The 21,212-nt window shown below is 40.8% G+C and overlaps 1 protein-coding gene across 2 annotated transcripts in view; it reads right to left on the bottom strand.

Annotated features, from left to right (window-relative positions):
* The window catches only part of LOC132834679 (leucine-rich repeat-containing protein 49), a 258,355-nt gene that overhangs the window by 31,870 nt on the left and 205,273 nt on the right, over window positions 1-21,212 (bottom strand). For both annotated transcript variants that reach the window (XM_060853632.1, XM_060853633.1), the window contains 3 exons: window positions 20,930-21,019; window positions 12,265-12,502; window positions 11,528-11,713 (listed from right to left, as the gene is read on the bottom strand). In XM_060853632.1, coding sequence (XP_060709615.1) covers window positions 11,528-11,713; window positions 12,265-12,502; window positions 20,930-21,019 — 514 coding nt within the window. The remainder of the gene's footprint in view (window positions 1-11,527; window positions 11,714-12,264; window positions 12,503-20,929; window positions 21,020-21,212) is intronic.

Here is a 21,212-nt window from a genome sequence, read left to right as displayed (position 1 = left end):
CGTGTAGTGTTTCGCATTTAGTCACTGCCCGAATATAGTACTTCAGTTACCCAGCTTATTGAACACCTTGTTAACAGGCCAACTCACCTCGTTAATATTTCAACATCTCACCAAATTCTGACTATGAAGTTCGAATTTGAGAAACCGTAGCAAGGTAACCAGAGTAAGCTCAAGACTCTCAAGTCTTGCTCCAAATGATGCCCAGGTTTTGTAAACAACGCACCAACATGGATGTAGGCTTGCTCGCTGAACTGCATGGCTCATTTCCAGACGTTTCGTCGCCCTACTTGGAAACATCTTCAGTGGGCCTCCGGGTGAAACAAGCAGACAAAACACATCCAGAAACCCTAGCTACTCTCCCCTACATTAAAGACATTTCGGAAATGACTGCCAGACTACTCAGACCCCTTGGCATCATGGTAGCCCATAAACCTACCAACACACTAAAACCGCAGCTAATGAACTTGAAAGACCTAATACAGACAATAAGCAAAACTAATGTCATTTATAAAATACTGTGCAAGAACTGTAACAAACACTACATTGGACAAACAGGCAGAAAACAAGCCACCAGGATACATGAACATCAACTAGCCACAAATGACATGACCCGCTCTCACTAGTATCCTTACATACAGATAAGGAAGGACACCATTTCAACTGGGGCAACACGTCCATCCGAGGACAAGCCAAATAGAGACACGCATGAGAATTCCTAGAAGCATGGCACTCCAACCAGAACTTTATCAACAAACACATCGAGTTAGACCCCATCTACCATCCCCTGAGAAAAAGAACAGGAAATGACATCATCACAGGAAGTGACATCACCAACTCAAAGAAACCCAAATATATAAATAGAAAGCAGAAATTATCAGCAGTGCTTTGCCTGGAGGCCCATTGAAGATGTTACCTCGTAGGGTGACAAAACATCTGCAAATGAACCTTTCAGCTCAGCAAACAAACCTACAAACAGAACCTCAACCTGAGCTACAAATCTTTTCAAAACTTTCTAACGCATCACCATTTCAGGGCATACTCCATGGGCACTCGCCACATACACCACACATCCAAGAACACTGGCAACCAACATGCGCCAGCTTCTAAGAACCCTCATGGCACATCTCAGATAGAATCACAGATGTTTCTGCATTTCACTGCTGCATTGGTAATGATCAATGAAATACTGCAGGAGGGAGGCTGTGTGCTCAGGAACACACACACACACACACACACACACACACAACCCATGGACTGGACCAGGCTGCAGCTCCAGGTCTTTCACTCACTACCATAGCACTCAATCACTCTGAGCCTACCTGGAATCTTATATCCCTACCTAAAATTCGCACCTTCAATCAGAGATAGCAGGCATATAATAATGCTGTCTCGCCTTGCCATTTAGCACAGACACAATGCTAAGAAGCTCATCAGAATTGTCAGCTGCCCTCAGTAAAGTTAAGGGAGACAATCTTCACTCAGGAGTCCAGGCACAATTATTCAAGAGCAGCCTCCAAAACCAGTCCACAGTCTGCTCATGATCAGAGTCAGGGTTTTGTTCTCATTAAGGGTAAGGAACTGAATGTTGACAACCCACAATCTTCTTGTGTCTTTCTGCCTTATTATGGGCTATTTTTCTCCTGAATGAAAGAGGGAGACATGTATTACTGGAGATGGAATCATAGTTCCATAGCTTTTACAGCTATCTCAAATGAATGAGGAGGCCACAGAGAGGCCAGGTAATGATAAACTAAGCAAAGCTGTGGCAGATGGAGTTCAATGCAAGTGTGAGGTATTCCATTTGGGCTGAAAAAGAATAGACCATGTTAACTTCGAGATGGTATGAAATTAAATGCTGTGGATGTCCAAAGAAACTGAGAATTTAGGTGCATGGATTTTTAAACTGTAACAAACAGATGCATAAACAATCAAGAAGACTAACGGAATGCTGACTTTTCTATCAAAAAGACTGGAGTATAAGAATACAGAATTTATGCTGCAGTTATACAAAACCTTGGATACTCCCTACTTGGGAGTCAAGAGTCAAGAGCAGTTGATACTGGATAAGTTGTTAAATTTAAATCTGAGATGATAAAGCTTTGTTAAGCAAAGGGATTAAGGGTTATAGGCCAAAGGCAGGTATGATCAACCTTATGATCAGTATGATCTCACAGAATGGTGTAACGTGCTTGATGGACTGATTCTGTGTTCCTAGCACTAGTAGTGTCACAGGTTGGGTTTGATGAGAGTGAGATGGGAAGATTTACAGCATTCATGAGAGTTGTAGAGCATGAATCATAGTGCGGTATGGGTGAAAAAACAGAGAAAGATCAGAATGAGGTATTAGAGAGAAGATGGTGGAACCTAGCCTTGCAGAGTACAGAAGGAGGATGGTCTTCTGCTATAGTTCTTTTCCTTCAAATGGTTTTAACCTAGGAGGTAACCTTGGACCAGCTGGCATTGTGTGGTGGTGTTACTTCCATTGCTGGTGCCAAATAATCCACCCTTGATCGGCTGCAATAGGCTAGGCATATCATCCGCATGACTAGCCCGAGAGTCCCCATGCAGGTGCTCTACTCCCATTCCAAAGCGGCAGATGAGACTCAGGTGGACAGAGGAAGTGCATAAATAATACCCTCAAGGCCTCACTGGTGAAGTGCAGCATTTCCACAGAAATCTGGGAATCACCGGCTCAAGACAGTACAAAATGGAGGAGGAGCACCCTGGAAGGCTTTGAGGGCCTCGAGACTTACCATCGGGAAAACGTGGACGCTAGGCAAAATTAACATAATGAGCACACTGTCACTTCAATGCCTCACTCACCCCTTCCCATAACCATCTTCGGCCTCAAATATAACAGAGTCTGTGAAAGCCCCATCGGTCTGCACAGCCACCTACAGACTCACAATAGACAATAGGTGCAGGAGTAGGCCATTCTGCCCTTTGAGCCTGCACCACCATTCAATATGATCATGGCTGATCATCCTTAATCAGTATCCTGTTCCTGCCTTATCTCCATAACCCTTGATTCCACTATCCTTGAGAGCTCTATCCAACTCTTTCTTAAATGAATCCAGAGACTGGGCCTCCACTGCTCTCTGGGGCACAGCATTCCACACAGCCACCACTCTCTGGGTGAAGAAGTTTCTCCTCATCTCTGTCCTAAAAGAGATAAGGCAGGAACAGGATACTGATTAAGGATGATCAGCCATGATCATATTGAATGGTGGTGCAGGCTCGAAGGGCAGAATGGCCTACTCCCGCAACTATTGTCTTTTGTCTATTCACTCTGAGAGTGGAAGTCAGTCATGGCAGGTCAGGCAGCATCCAAGGAACAGGAGATTCGACGTTTCGGGCATAAGCCCTTCTTCAAGAATCGAAGAAGGGCTTATTCCTGAAGAAGGGCTTATGCCCGAAATGTCGAATCTCCTGTTCCTTGGATGCTGCCTGACATGCTGCGCTTTTCCAGCAACACATTTTCAGCTCTGATCTCCAGCATCCGCAGTCCTCACTTTCTCCTCCCAGTGGAAGCCAGTCATCCTTGTTTGCAAGGGGCTGCCAAGGATGATGCTGCTGCTGGTACTACTGGAAGACAAAGTCCCATATCACCACCACTCCATCTACCAGAACCTACTGGACCCTGCCTATTCAGCTTGTTTCCCATCTGCCATATCTGGGGTAATGTCAAGAACAGCACCAGGCTGACGGTGCTTATCCAGATCAACAATGGGCTTGTTAATGGCTCTTTTAAAGAGCTGGGACAATTACTGGTACAGTTGCTCACTTTACTGGGGGCATGGTGACCCTCAGGTTAAAGCACCACTCAGAATGGTACCCTATAGTTCACTTAGACTAGGACAATTTTACCATTACAATGGCACGAATTACCTTCTTCAGTGTTGTATGATTTCATAGTTATGACCCACTAAGAACTATGATACTGTCACAGACAAAGGGGGAATGGGGGTGAACATAAATTAGTATTGCTTTTCCTTTCTTAAGCCTGAGTTAGCAATGTATTTGATTGTTTACACCTTTCCCTTTTTATCCCATCACTTACCGAGGCATGTCAAAGGATGTTCCCAAACACAGGTTGTTTTTGAGTTTCAATCTTAGAGAAATAATACCACTTAAAAATTCCTTGAGATGAAATCAAAGGTAGGACTCATTTAATAAATCACTCAAAATGCAAAGAATTGGTTCACTACTCCATTCACACACTCGAGCATACAAAGTTAAAAATCACACAACACTAGGTCCAACAGGTTTATTTGAAAGCACTAGCTTTTGGAGCGCTGCTCCTTTATCAGGTGGTTGTGGAACATAAGACTATTATAACACAATTATAAACATAACACAGTATTTATAGCAAAAGTTTACAGTGTGATGTAACTGAAATTATATATTGAAAAAAACCTGGATTGTTTGTTAAGTCTCTCATCTCTTAGAATTCTGCAAGTACAAATTCACCCCACAAACTTATATGTGCAAGTGTGCATGTGGGTGTGTATGGGGATGGCCTCAACCGGGATCTTGGCTTCATGTCACACTACAGGTGACCCCATTGCACTATACACACATATAGATAGACAGACAGACAGACAGACACACACACACACACACACAGCTACAGACCCATACACTCACGCAGACCCTCTCTCATATGTTCACACATACATTCCGACACGCACCCTCTCACAGACCTATACCCCTTTACACTCACACACATACATACTCTCACATACACTCATAACCCACCACCTCCCCCTACACACACAGGCACACACATGCACACATACACATAGAAGCTTGTGGGGTGAATTTGAACTCGCAGAATTACATTTTAACTTTGCTCAAAAACTGCATGAATCCATGTAAGATTCTGTAAATCCGTCTTTTAGATTAGAATCAGTCTGACCATTGTGGCACAGACAGTCTCATACAGGGCAGCTCACACATTGCATTATCTGGGCCGACATGATACCAATTGTTAAAGTCCACTTGAGAATGTAACTTTTAAAAAAGTTTTGCGATTTACAAATGAAAGAACTGAAACCAATATGATGATTCTAAAAGGTGAGAGACTTAACAATCCAAGTCTTTTTCAATATTCTTTTCCTGAGAGCATAGGCCTACAGCTATGGCCTGGAGTTGCTCCGCTACTGATGTTGCTCTGCTCCTTATGTTGTCAGCTACTTAAGTCAGAATTCAACACCGTTTGCTTAAACAATTCAACAAGTGCAGATTCTTTTAATGTGACAGATTGGTTTCTACTGAGGTACATTGACTACCATTGTCAAAATGGCTGTGGTGGTTAAGTGTTGCTCATGGTTCATTCACTGGCCAATTGGAATCCCATTATCATTTTGGCATTGGACAGTAATAATTTGTATTCCATAAGATTATGAGACACAGGAGCAGATGTTGGCCATTATCCCATTAAATCTGTTCCACCATTCAGAGATCATAGTGGATCTGATAATCCTCAACTCCACTTTCTTGCTTCTTCCATCTAAACCTTGATGGCGTTACTGCTCAAAACTCAGTCTCTCTCAGTCTTGAATATAGCTAATGACACAGACTCTATATTAAAGATTCACAAACCTGATAGAAGAAATTCGTCCTCAACTCAGTCTTAAGTGGGTGACAGTAACAATCTGAGCTGATACCATCAGATCCAAGATTATCTCACAAAGGGAAACAGCTTTTCCGCATCAACCCTGTCATATTTCCAAAAAATCTTCAATGTTTTGACAATTCTTTTGTTGGCTTTCATGGAAATCAGGACTTTTCTTTGCAGCTTAGAATCAAAATAGTAGGCCAGGTTTCCATGAGCTAAAGAGTTGTTAATTCACTAGTTGAATTTGAGTTGCACAAAGTTCCAGCTAATTCTTTAAATATCAGCCATCTTAACAGTCTGGCAGTGTTGAGCATTCATCTTTTTTTAAATGAACAGAGAATCATGAAGAGATTATAAATTTATACAAAAAGAAAAATTGTGATTTCTCTTCATGCCTTCTGAAAATTACAATACTATTACTTTCAAGTAGATTTGTGGCACATGTCCTGATTTTGCTTTGTCACTCATGGAACATGGGCATTACTGGCTGGCCAGCACTGATTGCCTATCCAGAGTTATAAAATCATAGATTCATACATTTAGGAAACAGACCCTTTGGTCCAACTCATTCGTGCCAACCAGACATCCCAATCTGACCAAATCCCATTTTCCAGCATTGAGCCAAGATCCCTCTAAACCCATCCCATGTAGCCATCTAGATGCCTTTTAACTATTGTAATTGATCCAGCCTCTACCACTTACTCTAGCAGCTCATTCCATATTTGCATCACCCTCTGTGTGAACAAGTTGCCCCTTAGGTCCTTCCTAAATCTTTCTCCTTCTGCCTTAAACCTATACCCTTTAGTTTTGGACTCCCACAGCCTAGGAAAAAGTCCTTGGTTATTCATCCTATCCATGCTCTTCATGATTTTTCAAAACTCTGTAAGGTCACTCCTTAGCCTCCAATGCTCCAGGGAAAATAGCCCAGCCTATTCAGCCTGTCTATATAACTCAAACCCTCCAGTCTCAGCAAAATCTTTGTAAGTCTTTTCTGTACCCTCTCAAGTTCAATATTCTTCCTATAAAAAGGTGACCAGAACTGTATACGCTATTCTGAAAGTGGCCTCACCAATGTCCTGAACAGCTGCAACATGGCATCCCAAGTCCTATAATCAATAGTTATGACCAACTCAGGCAAGCAAGGCCAACACCTTCCAACCCTGCCTACCCATGACTCCACTTTCAAGGAACTATGCACTTGCACTCTTCCGTCTCTTTGTTTAGCAACGCTCCCCAGGCCCTGCCATTAATTGTATAACTCCTGCCCTGGTTTGTCTTAACAAAATGCAACAAAATGCTCCTGTGTCTCATAATCTTATGGAATTACAAATTATTACTGTCCAATGCCAAAATGGTAATGGGGTTCCAATTGGCCACTGAATGGACCATGAGCAACACACATTTATCTAAATTAAACTCCAACTACCACACCTCTGGCCATTGGCCCATCTAATCAAGGTGTCTGAAATAATCTTCTTCATTGTCCACTCCACCAACAATTTTGGTGTCATCTGCAAACTTACTATGCCCACTTGATTATTAATGTATATTCATATCCAAATAATTTATATAAATGATGAAAAAGAAGTTGACCCAGCCCCCAGGCCCTCAGTCCAAAAAAACAACTCTCTCCCACTACCCTTTGTCTCCTGCCTTCAAGCCAATTTTGTATCCAAATGGCTAGCGCCCGTGTGATTTCACCCTATTAACCAGTCTACCACGTGGTAGATGTCCATATAGACAATACCACTGCTCTGCCTTCTTTGTCATCTCTGCAAAAACACTCAATCAAGTTAGTGAAACACAATTCCCCACGTGCAAAGCCATGCTGACTAACCCTAATCAGCCCTTGCTTTTCCAAATGCATGTAAATCCCATCCCTCAGAATCCCCTCCAACAACTTATCCATCTTTTACGGAAGGCTCACCGGCTTTCAGTTCCCAGTACCACTGCATTAGCCATCTTCCAGTCTTCCCGTGGTTGTTGTTAATACCAATATCTTAGCAAGAAGACCGGCAATCTCTTCCCTAGCTTCCCACAGAATTCTGGGAAACACCTGATATGCGAGGGAAATAATGTCTCACAAATTTGATTGAGTTTTTTGAAAAAGTAACAAAGAGGATTGATGAGGGAAGAGTGGTAGATGTGATCTATATGGACTTCAGTAAGGTGTTCGACAAGGGAGACTGGTTAGCAAGGTTAGTTCTCATGGAATACAGGGAGAGCTCACCATCTGGATACAGAACTGGCTGAAAGGTAGAAGACAGGATGGTGTGGTGAAAAGTTGTTATTCAGACTGGAGGCCTGTGACCAGTGGAGTGCCACAAGGATTGGTACTGGATCCACTACTTTTCATCATTTATAAAAATGATTTGGATATGAACATAAGAGGTACAGTTAGTAAGTTTGCTGATGACACCAAAATTGGAGGAGTAGTGGACAGTGAAGAAGGTTGCCTCAGATTATAATGGGATCTTGATCAGATGGGCCAATGAGCTGAGAAGTGGCAGATGGAGTTTAATTTAGATAAATGCGAGGTGCTGCATTTTGGGAAAGCAAATCAGGACAGGACATATACACTTAATATTCGTAGGGAGTGTTGCTGAACAAAGAGACCTTGGAGTGCAGGTTTATAGCTCCTTGAAAGTGGAGTCGCAGGTAGACAGGATAGTGAAGAAGATGTTTGGTACACTTTTCTTTATTGGTCAGAGTATTGAGGACAGGAGTTGGGAGGTCATGTTGCGGCTGTACAGGAAATTGGTTAGGCGACTGTTGGAATATTGCGTGCAATTCTGGTCTCCTTCGTATCGGAAAGATATTGTGAAACTTGAAAGGGTTCAGAGAAGATTTACAAGGACATTTCCAGGGTCGGAGGATTTGAGCTATAGGGAGAGGTTGAGTAGGCTAGAGCTGTTTTCCTGGAGCGTTGGAGGCTGAGGGGTGACCTTATAGAGGTTTATAAAATCATGAGGGGCATGGATAGAATAAGTAGACAAAATCTTTTCCCTGGGGTGGGGGAGTCCAGAACTCGAAGGCATAGGTTTAGGGTGAGAGGGGAAAGATATAAAAGAGACCAAAGGGGCAACTTTTCACTCAGAGTGTGGTACATATATGGAATGAGCTGCCAGAGAAAATGGTGGAGGCTAGTACAATTGCAACATTTAAAAGGCATCTGGATGGGTATAAAAATGGGAAGGATTTGGACGGATATGGGCCAAGTTTTTGGCAGGTGGGACTAGATTGGGTTGGGATATCTGGTCGCCAAGGACGAGTTGTACTGAAGGGTCTGTTTCCGTGCTGTACATCTCTATGACTCTATGACCCGATCACGACCCAGAAATTTATCTACTTTTATACGTTTTAAGACCTCCAGCACCTCCTCTTTTGTAATAAGAACTCTTTTCAAGACATTACTATTTATTTGGAGAAAGTGAGGACTGCAGATGCTGGAGACCAGAGTTGAAAAATGTGGTGCTGGAAAAATACAGCAGGCCAGGCAACATCCGAGGAGCAGGAGAATCGACGTTTCGGGCACAAATCCTTTCCTGAAGAAGGACTTATGCCCGAAATGTTGATTCTCCTGCTCCTCGGATGCTGCCTGGCCTGCTGTGTTTTTCTAGCACCACATTTTTCACCACTATTTATTTCCCAAAGAACTCTAGCTTCTATGTCCTTCTCCACAGTAAATCCTGATGCAAAATATTTGTTTAAACCCTCACCTGTCTCCTGTTGTTCCACACATTGACAGCCACATTGATCTTTAAGGGGCCCTATTCTCTCCCTAGTTACTCTTTTGCCCTTAATGTACTTAACAAATCTCTTTGGATTTTCTTTAACTCTATTTGCTGAAGATATCCATGTCTCCTGATTTCTTTCTTAAGTCTTATTTAAAAAAGAGACAAATTCCGTTTTGTTCCTCTCCCATTCCTCACCTCATCCCAGGGATTGAAAGATTGTCTTGAGCACTGTGCGTTTTTTTAAAACAGCTGCCTGGTTGCAGAATGTGTCTGGATAATCAGGCCCTGGTGGGAGAAGCTGATCGTGCGCCTGACCCTTGGAGCCTGGAAACGCATTGGATGGAGGATAGTGGAAAATGGAGTACAACTGCGATCACACAAGCTGAGCAGATGTTATCAACTATCAAAATTGCAACAAATATCCTTTCTGACCCTGTGCTATCTATTTTGGCTGTGTCTATCTGTTATTATTGGCTTTAACTAATCTATTTTGGACGAAGCAAGAAGCTGCTAATCCCACTATTCACTGAAGCTATCTTGTTGCCATCACTACTTGCTTGTTGTGCCATTATCAACTCTCACACCTAATGAGTTATGATGCATAAACTACAACTGTAGTGTGTGGAAAGATGTCCAGCAGGACATGTTGCAAGATGACCCACTTCAACAAGAACTGACCAGTTTAAACAAGTAGACTTCACATAACATATGATGCTCAAGCTGAAAAGTTTCAGTTCTGTTTACACTGTTTAACCAACTCAACCGATGCCCCCGTTTCCTCCCACATATGTAAGGTAGGTGGATAGGTCGTGTTTAATTGCTCATAGTGTCCAAGGATGTGCAGGCTAGGTGGATTAGCCATGGGAAATATAGGGTTATGCGGATACAGTGGGGACGTGTCTAGATGGGATGCTCTTCAGAGGATCAGTGTGTACTTAATGGGCTGAATGTCCTGCTTCCACGGGGATTCTATGATTCTAAATATAATCCTACTGCCTTTATACTCTTTCTGCGGAGTCTATCTGTACCTGACATATGTTTACTTTTATTTCTTGACCATAGTCTCAAATTCTCTAGTCATTCAGCATTCCTTACACCTGTCAGCCTTGCCCTTCACACTGACAGGAACATATTATCTCTGAACTCTTGTTATCTAATTTTTAACAGCCTCCCATTTCCCAACCATCCCTTTACCTGCAGATGGCATCCCCCAATCAACGTTTGAAAGGTCCTGTCTAATACTGTCAAAACTGAGCTTACCACAATTTAGAACTTTTAACTTTTTGATCAGTTCTATCCTTTTTCCAGAACTAATTTAAAACTATTAGAATTATGATAACTTACCCCAAAGTACTCACCAACTGACACTTCAGACATTTGTCTTGACATATTTCCTAATAGAAGGTCTTGTATTGCTCCTTCTGTAGTAGGTATGTTCACATATTGAATAAGAAAGTCTTCTTGTACACCCTTAATGCATTTTAGAAGGTGGTGGTGAGTTACCTTCTCGAACTGCTACAATCTATGTGCTGTAGGTAAACTCACAATGCCATTAAGGAGGGATTTCAAAGATTTTGACTCAGTGACAGTGAGGAGACAGTGATACATTTCCAAGTCAGGATGGTGAGTGGTTTGAAGGGGAACTTGAGGTTTGTGTGTTCCTATGTATTTGCTGCCCTTCTCCTTCAAGATGGAATTGGTCATGGGTTTTGAAGGTGCTATTTAAAGATCTTTGGATATTTTCTGCAATGCATCCTGTAGACAGTACACACTGCTGCTACTAATTATCAGTGATACAATGACTGAATGTTGGTGAAAGTGATGCCAATCAAGCAGGCTGCTTTTGTTTTGGCTGATGTCAAGCTTCTTCATCCAGACAACTGGGGAGCATTCAAACACACTCCTAACTTGTGCCTTGTACATGGTAGAAAAGCTTTGATGATTCAGGAAGTGGGTTACTCATTGCAGTACTCTTAGTCTCTGACCTGCTATTGTCATCACTGTACTTATATGGTGACCCCACTCCTCCTCCCAGAAGTTGATGGTGGGGGACAAGCATGATTATTTGATCAGAATCCAAGTACAAATTATAAAATTATGCATGGTATTTGGCAAAGTAATTAAACCAAATTCAAACCATTAAGTAGAATTCTAGTATTTGAATGCTTACCTCCATATCATTTATTTTTTGTAGACAGAAATGGTTGAGCCTGAAGAGGACATAGTATTTCCAAAGGCTGAAATTCACCACTGGGTTTCCCTGAGAACTCACAGTGAGCTGGTCTAATCGGCGGCCCAGTGCTAGAGCATTAAACTGCTGCAACTTGTGAAGATTTGTATCTTGGAACTTTAAGTGCTGTCAAAACAATTATAAAATTAGTATATTGTATGTAAATCTAGACACGACTGCTGTCATCAAGTGAAATACAAGTAGCTTAACTCTGGGAGAATAGTTCAGGACAAGAAACTGCCTCACCAGTAATTTGCTGGAGATGGCATTTCAAGACTTCAGGCCTGAATTTTGGTTTAGAGACAGGTATCCAACCAAGTGCATGACAAGGCCTCCTTTTCTCCATAGATACCATCTAATCTGCTAAGTCTTTCCAGTATTGTTAATTTGAATTCCACTATAAGTCAGTTCTGTGAGTAGGTAGATTCAGTCACCAAGCTTTCCACAGCAGTGGCTGCATTAAATCCAGATTAATGTATCAGCATTTTCTGAGAGTGATCACAATAATATGTGACCACAATGACTGAGTTATCACTTTTGAGACAACAAAATTGAGCAGCATCACTGTTACATGTGTCCAATATTGGCCAAAACATTATTTCCAACACTTTACTTTTATTTCTAAAATCTAACAGTTCAGTAGGAATATCACTGAATAACTGTGGGAATATCCTTACCAAAATATTTGGAAACTTAATCCTTAATCGTGGTAACACTGCTGCAATCTCATCAAAGTCTATGAACATGAAGGAGACAGTTGTGACAGTCCCAGCTGCCTGAACACCCCAGCTGCGATCCAGAGACTCCAGTGCACCAAACCCGTACAAGTGCAGCGTATCCCCCTCCAGTTCAGCCAGGTGAGAGTCTGCGATGGACAAACCTTGCACTGTACAAGTCAGTATCTCGTCAGGAGACCTGCAAATTTGCATACAATTTCAATATCATTCTCATTTTTTTTTGTTTGTTTAAACCTCTGAGCTATGCAGAGGCTATATAGAACATGGTCAATTCCCAGAATGGCAGGACAATCTTATGTTGATAGATTGGAGTGACTGGACTTTGTATACGCTTGAGTTTAGAAGGCTGACAGGGGATCTGATTGAGACGTATAAGATTATTAAAGGATTGGACACTCTGGAGGCAGGAAGCATGTTTCCGCTGATGGGTGAGTCCCGAACCAAAGGACACAGTTTTAATGCAAAGGGTAGGCCACTTAGAACAGAGTTGAGGAGAAATTACTTCATCCTGGATACTTTCAAGACTGAATTGGATAGAGCTCTTAAATATAGTGGAACCAAAGGTTATGGGGATAAGGCAGGAACAGGATACTGATTGAGGATGATCAGCCATCATCATAATGAATGGTGGTGCTGGCTCGAAGGGCAGAATGGCCTACTTCTGCACCTATTGTCTATTGTCTATGACACTATTAACTAGCAAACACAAGCCTGAGAATTAGTCATTTTTCTGCACTTTCAATATTCCAGATATCAGATTAGGATACATTTTTACTGTATTTGTTCAGGAAGAAAATGTAGTTCAGCAGTAGATTGAAGCCCAAAATGTATTTTGTGGAATTGGACATAACCCAAAGCAAAAATGCAGAACTAGACTGAACTCATAGCATGCAATAAAAAATAAATCAAAAAATAAAAAAATTTTAAAAAGTACAGAATAAGTTCAAAAAGACTTCAGTGTAACGCTGGACTGAATTCCAGGTCATACTCTGCAGCACCACTTTTGTGTTGAGATTCCAGACCAAATTTATGCACAGATCAAGGGAACAGTAACTTTATTTTAAAGTAAACTAAATGCAACAACCATAAAACTTACTAAGAAAATACAACCACAAAATGCTGTGGCTTTTAACAAATAGTAACAAACTTTACTACACAATGTTAGAACACTATAATCTATAATACTTGGATAATTTATTTCTAACATCCAGAATTAAAATCTTGTAAATATGGATAATACAATGTGATTGAACACCTCAACCATCTGTTTTTAAACTCTCAGACTTGCAAAAAATTCCGTGTTTGTCAAAACATTGCTAAACCCACCACTTCAAGAGATAAACTAGGTACAATTCTCACATGAACAATACTATCTTCTAAGTTACTTCATAAATTCCATACAGCCAAGCTATTAATACTTCTTATTTTATCAAACTATCTGGAGCACATATCATTTCATAAGCCAACATATATGAGTGATTGCCCGAGTAGTTCTCAAATATCAATTTGTTTACTTGTGCTGTTGGAAGTATAAGGAATCACTTTGTCCTTAAAACCAAAATCTCCACTACCTCTTGCAAACTGACTCATTATGATTGTATCAAGGAAGAATCCCCTTGACTATTGTGAGCCACATCATCCATTCTAGTAGGTTCTGAAGGAACATGTTTCATGTATGCCATTGTCACTATTTTAAAGCTCATTTCCTTCACCAGTCCTGACCTTTCTGAATGCTCAAGTGTTCACATTACTCCTACCAGTTTCCAGTTCCACAGTAACAGTTTGCTTTTACATACCTAGTTTTATGGCAGTGAAAACATACTGGTTATCTAAATTCATTTTTATTCTCCAGATTATTATTTCTACTGACTGGGCCAGTTTCCCGTAAACCATATACCCCTAAGTTTTCCGCAGTCAGTTCATGTTTTCTTTCTCTCTTTGAAATTTTCTCTGCTGATATCTTTCCTCTATTGCCAACCTCTGTCTCTGAGGTTCAAATTCAAACATTTGCTTCTCTTTTTCAAGCTCAAGTTTTCTCATTTTCTTTTCTATTTCAAGCTGCTTCATCTGCAACTGAAGCTCTGTTCTGCCTGGTTTTGACTTCTTCTTCAATCTAGGATACTGTGCTATTATCTTTACTATTTCTGCTTAGCCTCAGCTTTTGACTCTAATTCCAACGCAATTTTCTGCCAATGCAATTAGTCTAGCCTTAATTTACAAAACTTACTCAGGGATAAATCTTTCATCTCCAAAGCAGTCATAGCAACTGACAAAAACAATGTGGTTTGTAGAAAACTCACTGTGAAAATCTTATCAGCCTTAATTTCAGCAGGTCCCAGCACTCGTATTTGTCTGTGAATTTCAGAACCACTAAATTATGCTACGATCCAGGACAAGGCCATTATATTTACATTGTGACTGCTTTTTATAAAGAAAACAAAGTATGATGTTTAAGAAACTTCTAAGAGAATAATCTCACAGGAGTGATGGAAAAAACAGATTCTATGATTTCATTCTATGACTAAGCTCCTGGACTCTAATACAGTATTCATTCACAAGCAAAATTCCAATGTTACAGTAAATAATAATACATAAATTCCTGTACAACATATTCCTAGCACCCAGAATTAACACATGGTATACATGGGCAATAGACAGTGATTGAATGCCCCACAGCACACTTCAAATTAACAAATGTGATCAAAACATTGAACCTCACAGAAGTTTTAGAACTCTTCATTTTTGCTGATCTGGCCTTGAAACTCCCTCTCAAGAACAACATCATCATAGACTGCCTCAAAGTCCGCTCCTGTTGTTGATCATCCTCTAATCCTAGAATTAAAAAAATTGTAGGGGTAGGTAGGTGAGGCCGTGGCATGGTGGTTCACTGGTTAGCACAACTGCCTCACAATACCAGGGTCCCAGGTTCAATTCCATGCTTGGTCAACTGTCGGTGTGGAGTTTTCACATTCTCTCTGCGTCTGAGTGGGCTTCCGCGAGGTGCTCCAGTTTCTTCCCACAGTCCAAAGGTGTGCAGGTTAGGTGGATTAGCCATGCTATATTGCCCCATAGTGTCCATGTTAGGTGGGTTAGCTATGGTAAATGCAGCGTTATGGGGATGGGGGAGCGGTTTGGGAATCTCTTCATAGGGCTGGTGCAGACTCGATGAGCTGAAGGATCTCTCTGTGCATTGTAAGATTCTATGATTTCATTCTATGACTAAGCTCCTGGACTCTAATACAGTATTCATTCACAACAAAATTCCAAACTTGAATTGCTAGCTCTGCCTGGATCTCTTCCCCCTCACCAAGCTCAAATCTTGCTCAGCTGCATGATGCATATACTGATTGTCCTCTTTTCAAGCCCCCTCCCCCATTCTATCAGCTACACTGAAGCATTAATGCTTGCAGACTTCTTATGATCCCTTCCCAGCTTTCCCCAACACACAGCCAGCAACCTTTCCACATTTTCAGTTCTCTGGACTTGTCAGAGCTCTGACTCCAACACTGAGCTACCTATTAATTCCTGGAATTGTTTTCTAGATTTTAAAAGCTCAGGGCTATTTAGCTTCTCCTGACTCCTCACTGAGTCCTCTCCACAATAAAGTCAGCTGCCTTCCCAGCAGTACAGCCAACTGGGCTACTCTTAACATGCATTCTGCTTCTGTGTCTTATTTATTGACTGTAATATTTGAATTCCTCTTCACTCATTCCAAACCTGAGTGACCTGTTGAAAACTTTGAAATAAACCACTCTCCTATTGCTGGGCACAATTGAATGTTATTAACATTTTGAAATAGTCAAATATAGCATATTTGGAACGGAGTGTGCACCATTAAGGCTACATTCTCACAGAATGCTGGAAATGGATTTCATAACAGGTGCAATGTTGAATAAATGTAATATAGCAATGGATTGAACAATAAAGAATATAGGAAGCAATGGATCTAATCTCAGCATAATGTTGAGAGCTAGGACTGAGTGCTTGCAGTTCTGAGGTAATAAAGTCGAGATTTATAATTAGTACAAATCTAATTTTGTTTGTAATTTACATTTGTATTTACATTAAACTGTAAACTTAAGTTTAAATTCTGAAGTTACCAGACTTAATCAGTATTTAGTCAAGGCCTCTAGTAGAAGTGTCATACCGGACTCAAAATGGTTTATGTCTCTACAGGTGCTTTCAGCTCTGCTGAGTTTCTCCAGCATGCTCTATGTTTATTTGGAAAAGATCATTTGTACTTGATCACTTTAATTCGATCTATTGATGAAGAAATATAGAAGCTTGATGACGAAATTGCAATTGATCTTGTCCATATGGATTTTACAAGAGTTTCTGACAAAGTTCCACATAAAAAGGCTTGTTAACAAAACAGAGCTTGACAAAATAGAACAGTGTCAGTTTGGATTTTAAAAACTTGTAAGGATAGAAAGCAGCAAGTCATGATTAATGGGGGTCTTATAAAATTTTAAAATTTACTGAAAATACCAAATTGGAAGTGTGTTGCAAACAGTGAGAATGACATTAATTGACTGCAAAAGGACATGGAGATAGAACAGCAGACACAGTTTAACAGAGAAGTGCAAAGTGATGCCTTTGGCAAGGGGTAAGGAGAATAAATACAGGGTAATGGCACAATTTAAACAGTATGCAAGGACAGAAGGACTGGGGGTTCATGAGCATAGATCTTTGAAGATGGCAGACATAATAAGTAAAACATGGGAGATTAGGCTTCATAAATACAAAACGTATAAAAGCACTGAGGTTATACTGAATATTTATAAAGCTCTGGTTCTGCCACAACTACAGTATTCAATCGATTCTAGTCACTACACTTGAGGAAGAGTGTAAGGGTTGTTAACAATTGCAGAGAGATTTACCAATAATGGTCCAGGAGTCAGGAATTTTAACTGTAAATTGCAGAAGCTGGTTTTATATTTGTGGGAACAAAGGATACTGAGGGAGGATGAGTTTGAGCTGTACAGGAGTACGTGGGATGGACAAAGAAAATGGGTTCAATCAGCTGGTAGTACAAGAACTATTAGGACACAGATTCGGACAACTGATGCAAGGGTGTGAAGAGTTGAAGGATATGTTAGAAAATAAAGTAGTTAGACTCACTTCATATTGTCATAAATATCTCAGAAGACTGCATTCTTTGGGTGGTGTGGGTTCCAGACCAACCACTTAAAATATTAGTGGGGAATCATCCTTGCCAATGTTAGCAATGACACAACAATTCCATTTTTATTTGAATTTTACTTGGCTTGTGACAGGACTTCTGCCTCATTTGGGAGTCAGTCCACCTCACAGAGCTGCCTGATAACTGTATAGTCCCAGCAGCACCACTGAGAACAGTGTCCACATCTGGGACATCAGACAGTCCACAGATTCAAAAAATCAGAATCCCATGGCAGACACAACTTAAGTGAGTGAATCCGGGAATTTGGTTCAAAGTGGAAACTCAGTGCATGGAAGGAAAGAGGTGCTTTAATAAGGTTTACTGCAAAAAGTAATGTTTCCAGAAAAAGGAGTGAGCAAGAGAGATTAAAAGGTGTAGATCAACAGTGCATGAGGAAAGCAGGAGAGAACAAAAATCGTGGATCAAGAGATCTACCTGCAGTGAGACCAGTGGCAGTGACCTCACAAACGATAACATGACACAAATGCAGGGAAAATAGCTGATTGATAAGTATCTTTAGTCACTGAAGTAAAAGTAAGGTCTTTATGTTGTGCTTAGGTCTCTAATCTCTTTTTTCTCCTTTTATTTTCTTAAAAATAATTTGTTAAGTATAAAATTGATAGTGGTGTCAAAACATAATAACAATGAAGTGTAAAGAACAGGGGATTCTTCATGTGCAAAGAGCAGGGCTACTAGAGCAATTATTTAATAATTTAAATAAAATTTAATACTAATGGCAACACAGACTTTGTGTTGCTGTGTAGCACGTAGACGATGTTAGATATCAAGATGATCCAAGTGAACAGATTTGTAGCAAGTGTTTACAGATCAAGCAATTTTGGATCTGAGTTGAGGAGCTAGTTTCTAAGCTTTGGATGTTGTACCACATCAGCTAAGGGGTAAGTTGTCAGAACACTTTGCTCCAGGAGGCAGTCACACTGTTCTAGCTAGGTAATTCAACCTTGGACTGTGCAGGATGGTTAGGGTTTTAAGGAGCCAGGGGTTAACATTCAAGGATATTCAGCCCTGCAGGTATCCAGCAGTTACAAGCTGTTAGAAGAGAATGGAGGATAAATAAATTGACCACTGCAACATGATACAGGGAGTCATTAGGGGGCAGAGGAAGGGAAAAAATGGGAATGTAGTAGTCATAGATGACAGCATAAATAGAGGGATAGCTACTGATTGCCACTGCCATGAAAGTGAGTTCCAAAGATTGTATTGCTTGTCCAGTGTCAGGGCTAAGGACATGTCCTCTGGGCTGGAGAAGAGGTCGGAGTGGGAGAGATTAAGAACATAACAACATAGGAACATAAGAACTAGAAGCAGGGGTAAGCCACCTGGCCCTTCGAGCCTGCTCCACCATTCAATAAGATCATGGCTAATCTTTTCATGGCCCTAGCTTCACTTACCCACCCTCTCATCACAACCGTTAATTCCTTTGCTGTTCAAAATATTATCTATCTTAGCTTTAAAAACATTCAAAAAGGAAACCTCAACTAGTTCACTGGGTTAGAGACAAAACAAACTGCAGTGGCTGGAATCCAAGGTAGACAAGCAAAAGGATAGAAGAACACAGCAGACCAGGCAGCGTCAAGAGGTGGAGAAGTCAACATTTTGGGTGTAGCCCTGCTTCAGGCCCAGAAAAGCACTCATTATCCCCACTCTTTGCTTCCTGTTAGTTAACCAGTCCTCTATCCATGCTAATATATTACCCGTAACGCCTTGCATCTTTATCTCATGCAGCAGCCTTCAACTTAATTCAGTTGTCAATGTCTACATTGGTATCAATGACATTGATAGGACTAGAAAGGAGGTTCTACTGCAAGAATTTGAATAGTTTGGAGCTAAATTGCATGATTTCTGCCTGAGCCATGGGCAAAGTGGTATAAGGTAAATAAAGTCAAGGCGTTAAAGTCACAGGTAGATAGGATAGTGAAGAAGGCGTTTGGTATGCTTTCCTTTATTGGTCAGAGTATTGAGTACAGGAGTTGGGAGGTCATGTTGCGGCTGTACAGAACATTGGGTTAGGTCACTTTTGGAATATTGCGTGCAGTTCTGGTCTCCTTCCTATAGGAAAGATGTTGTGAAACTTGAAAGGGTTCTGAAAAGATTTACAAGGATATTGGTAGGGTAGGAGAAGTTGAACGAGAGGGAGAGGTTGTATAGGTTGGGGCTGTTTTCCCTGGAGCGTCGGAGGCTGAGGGGTGACTTTATAGAGGTTTATAAAATCATGAGGGGCATGGATAGGATAAATAGACAAAGTCTTTTCCCTGGGGTGAGGGAGTCCAGAAGTAGAGGGCATAAGTTTAGGGTGAGAGGGGAAAGATATAGAAGAGAACTAAGGGACAACTTTTTCACGCAGAGGGTGGTACATGTATGAAATGAGCTGCCAGAGGATGTGGTGGAAGCGAGTATAATTGTAACATTTACAAGGCATCTGGATGAGTATACGAATATGAAGGGTTTGGAGGGATATAGGCCGGGTGCTGGCAGGTGGGACTAGATTGGGTTGGGATATCTGGTCAGCATGGACACATTGGACCTAATGGTCTGTTTCTGTGCTGCACACCTCTTTAATTTTATAAATATGTGGTTCAAATATTAGTGTGGAAGGTCCACAATCACGTGATGAAGGAGCAGCGTTCTAAAAGCTAGTGCTTCCAAATAAACTTGTTGGACTATAACCTGGTGTTGTGTGATTTTTAACTTTGTACACCCCCGTCCAATATTGGCATCTCCAAATCATGTGGAAGGAATGGGTTTCAGTTAGAATAGGAGAGGGCTATTTGTTGGACTTAAACTATCCTGGAATCAGTGTCAGGGTGAATCAAATAACTAGGGCTGCAGAGAGGGTTTTAAACTAAGTAGAGGAAGGGAATGTGCTGAAGAGGAAATATGTAGTCTTACAAAGCAAACAATTTTGACAGCATTGCAAGACAGCTATTTATGTAATGATACCCAGAGTGAGATTGGAAGGAATAGGAAATGGTCTTTTACTTACAAATTAATCAGAACACAGTTACATGAACTGACAGAAAGGGAAATTCTGTGACAGTAAACACATTGATCTTGAGATGGATGAGCAATATTTGTGTTTTGGGAGCTAATTATAATTCTTGATTAGTGGTACTGGAAAAGCACAGTTCAGGCAGCATCAGAGAAGCAGTAAAATCGATGTTTCGGGCAAAACCCCTTTATCAGGAATACAGGCAGAGTGCCTGAAGGGTGGAGAGATAAAGGATACAAACTGTACATTTTAAGTTGACTGTTGGGAATGAGTCAAAATGAATATCTGCACTTCACTGAACAACTGTCATTTATCATAAATAATACTAATACAGATAAAAGAATAAGAATTTTCAACCTTTACAAAATATTTAGCTAGAAATCAGTAATATGCAAAACAAAATTAGATCTTACCTCATGTTATTGGACTTTTCAGATTTTGACAAGTCTTGTTTGTTGCTCTCTACTGCTTCCTTTTCAATATTGTTCTTTGGACTTAAGGGGCTATGAAAGGATATGATTAAAAACAAGCAGTCCAGCACACTTTCAACATTAACTGTTTTAGCCAAAAGTAATGAAATTCATTATTTATGTAGGGATAGACCAACTTCCACAATTTATTCGTGGACATTTAATGGACTACGTACACAAGACTATAAGAAATGGGTACAGGATTAGGATGCATGGCCCTTGAAAT

This window comes from Hemiscyllium ocellatum, chromosome 42 (assembly GCF_020745735.1).
Source record: "Hemiscyllium ocellatum isolate sHemOce1 chromosome 42, sHemOce1.pat.X.cur, whole genome shotgun sequence".
NCBI classification, from domain to species: Eukaryota; Metazoa; Chordata; class Chondrichthyes; order Orectolobiformes; family Hemiscylliidae; genus Hemiscyllium; species Hemiscyllium ocellatum.
This window is presented reverse-complemented; position numbering and strand designations above follow the sequence as displayed.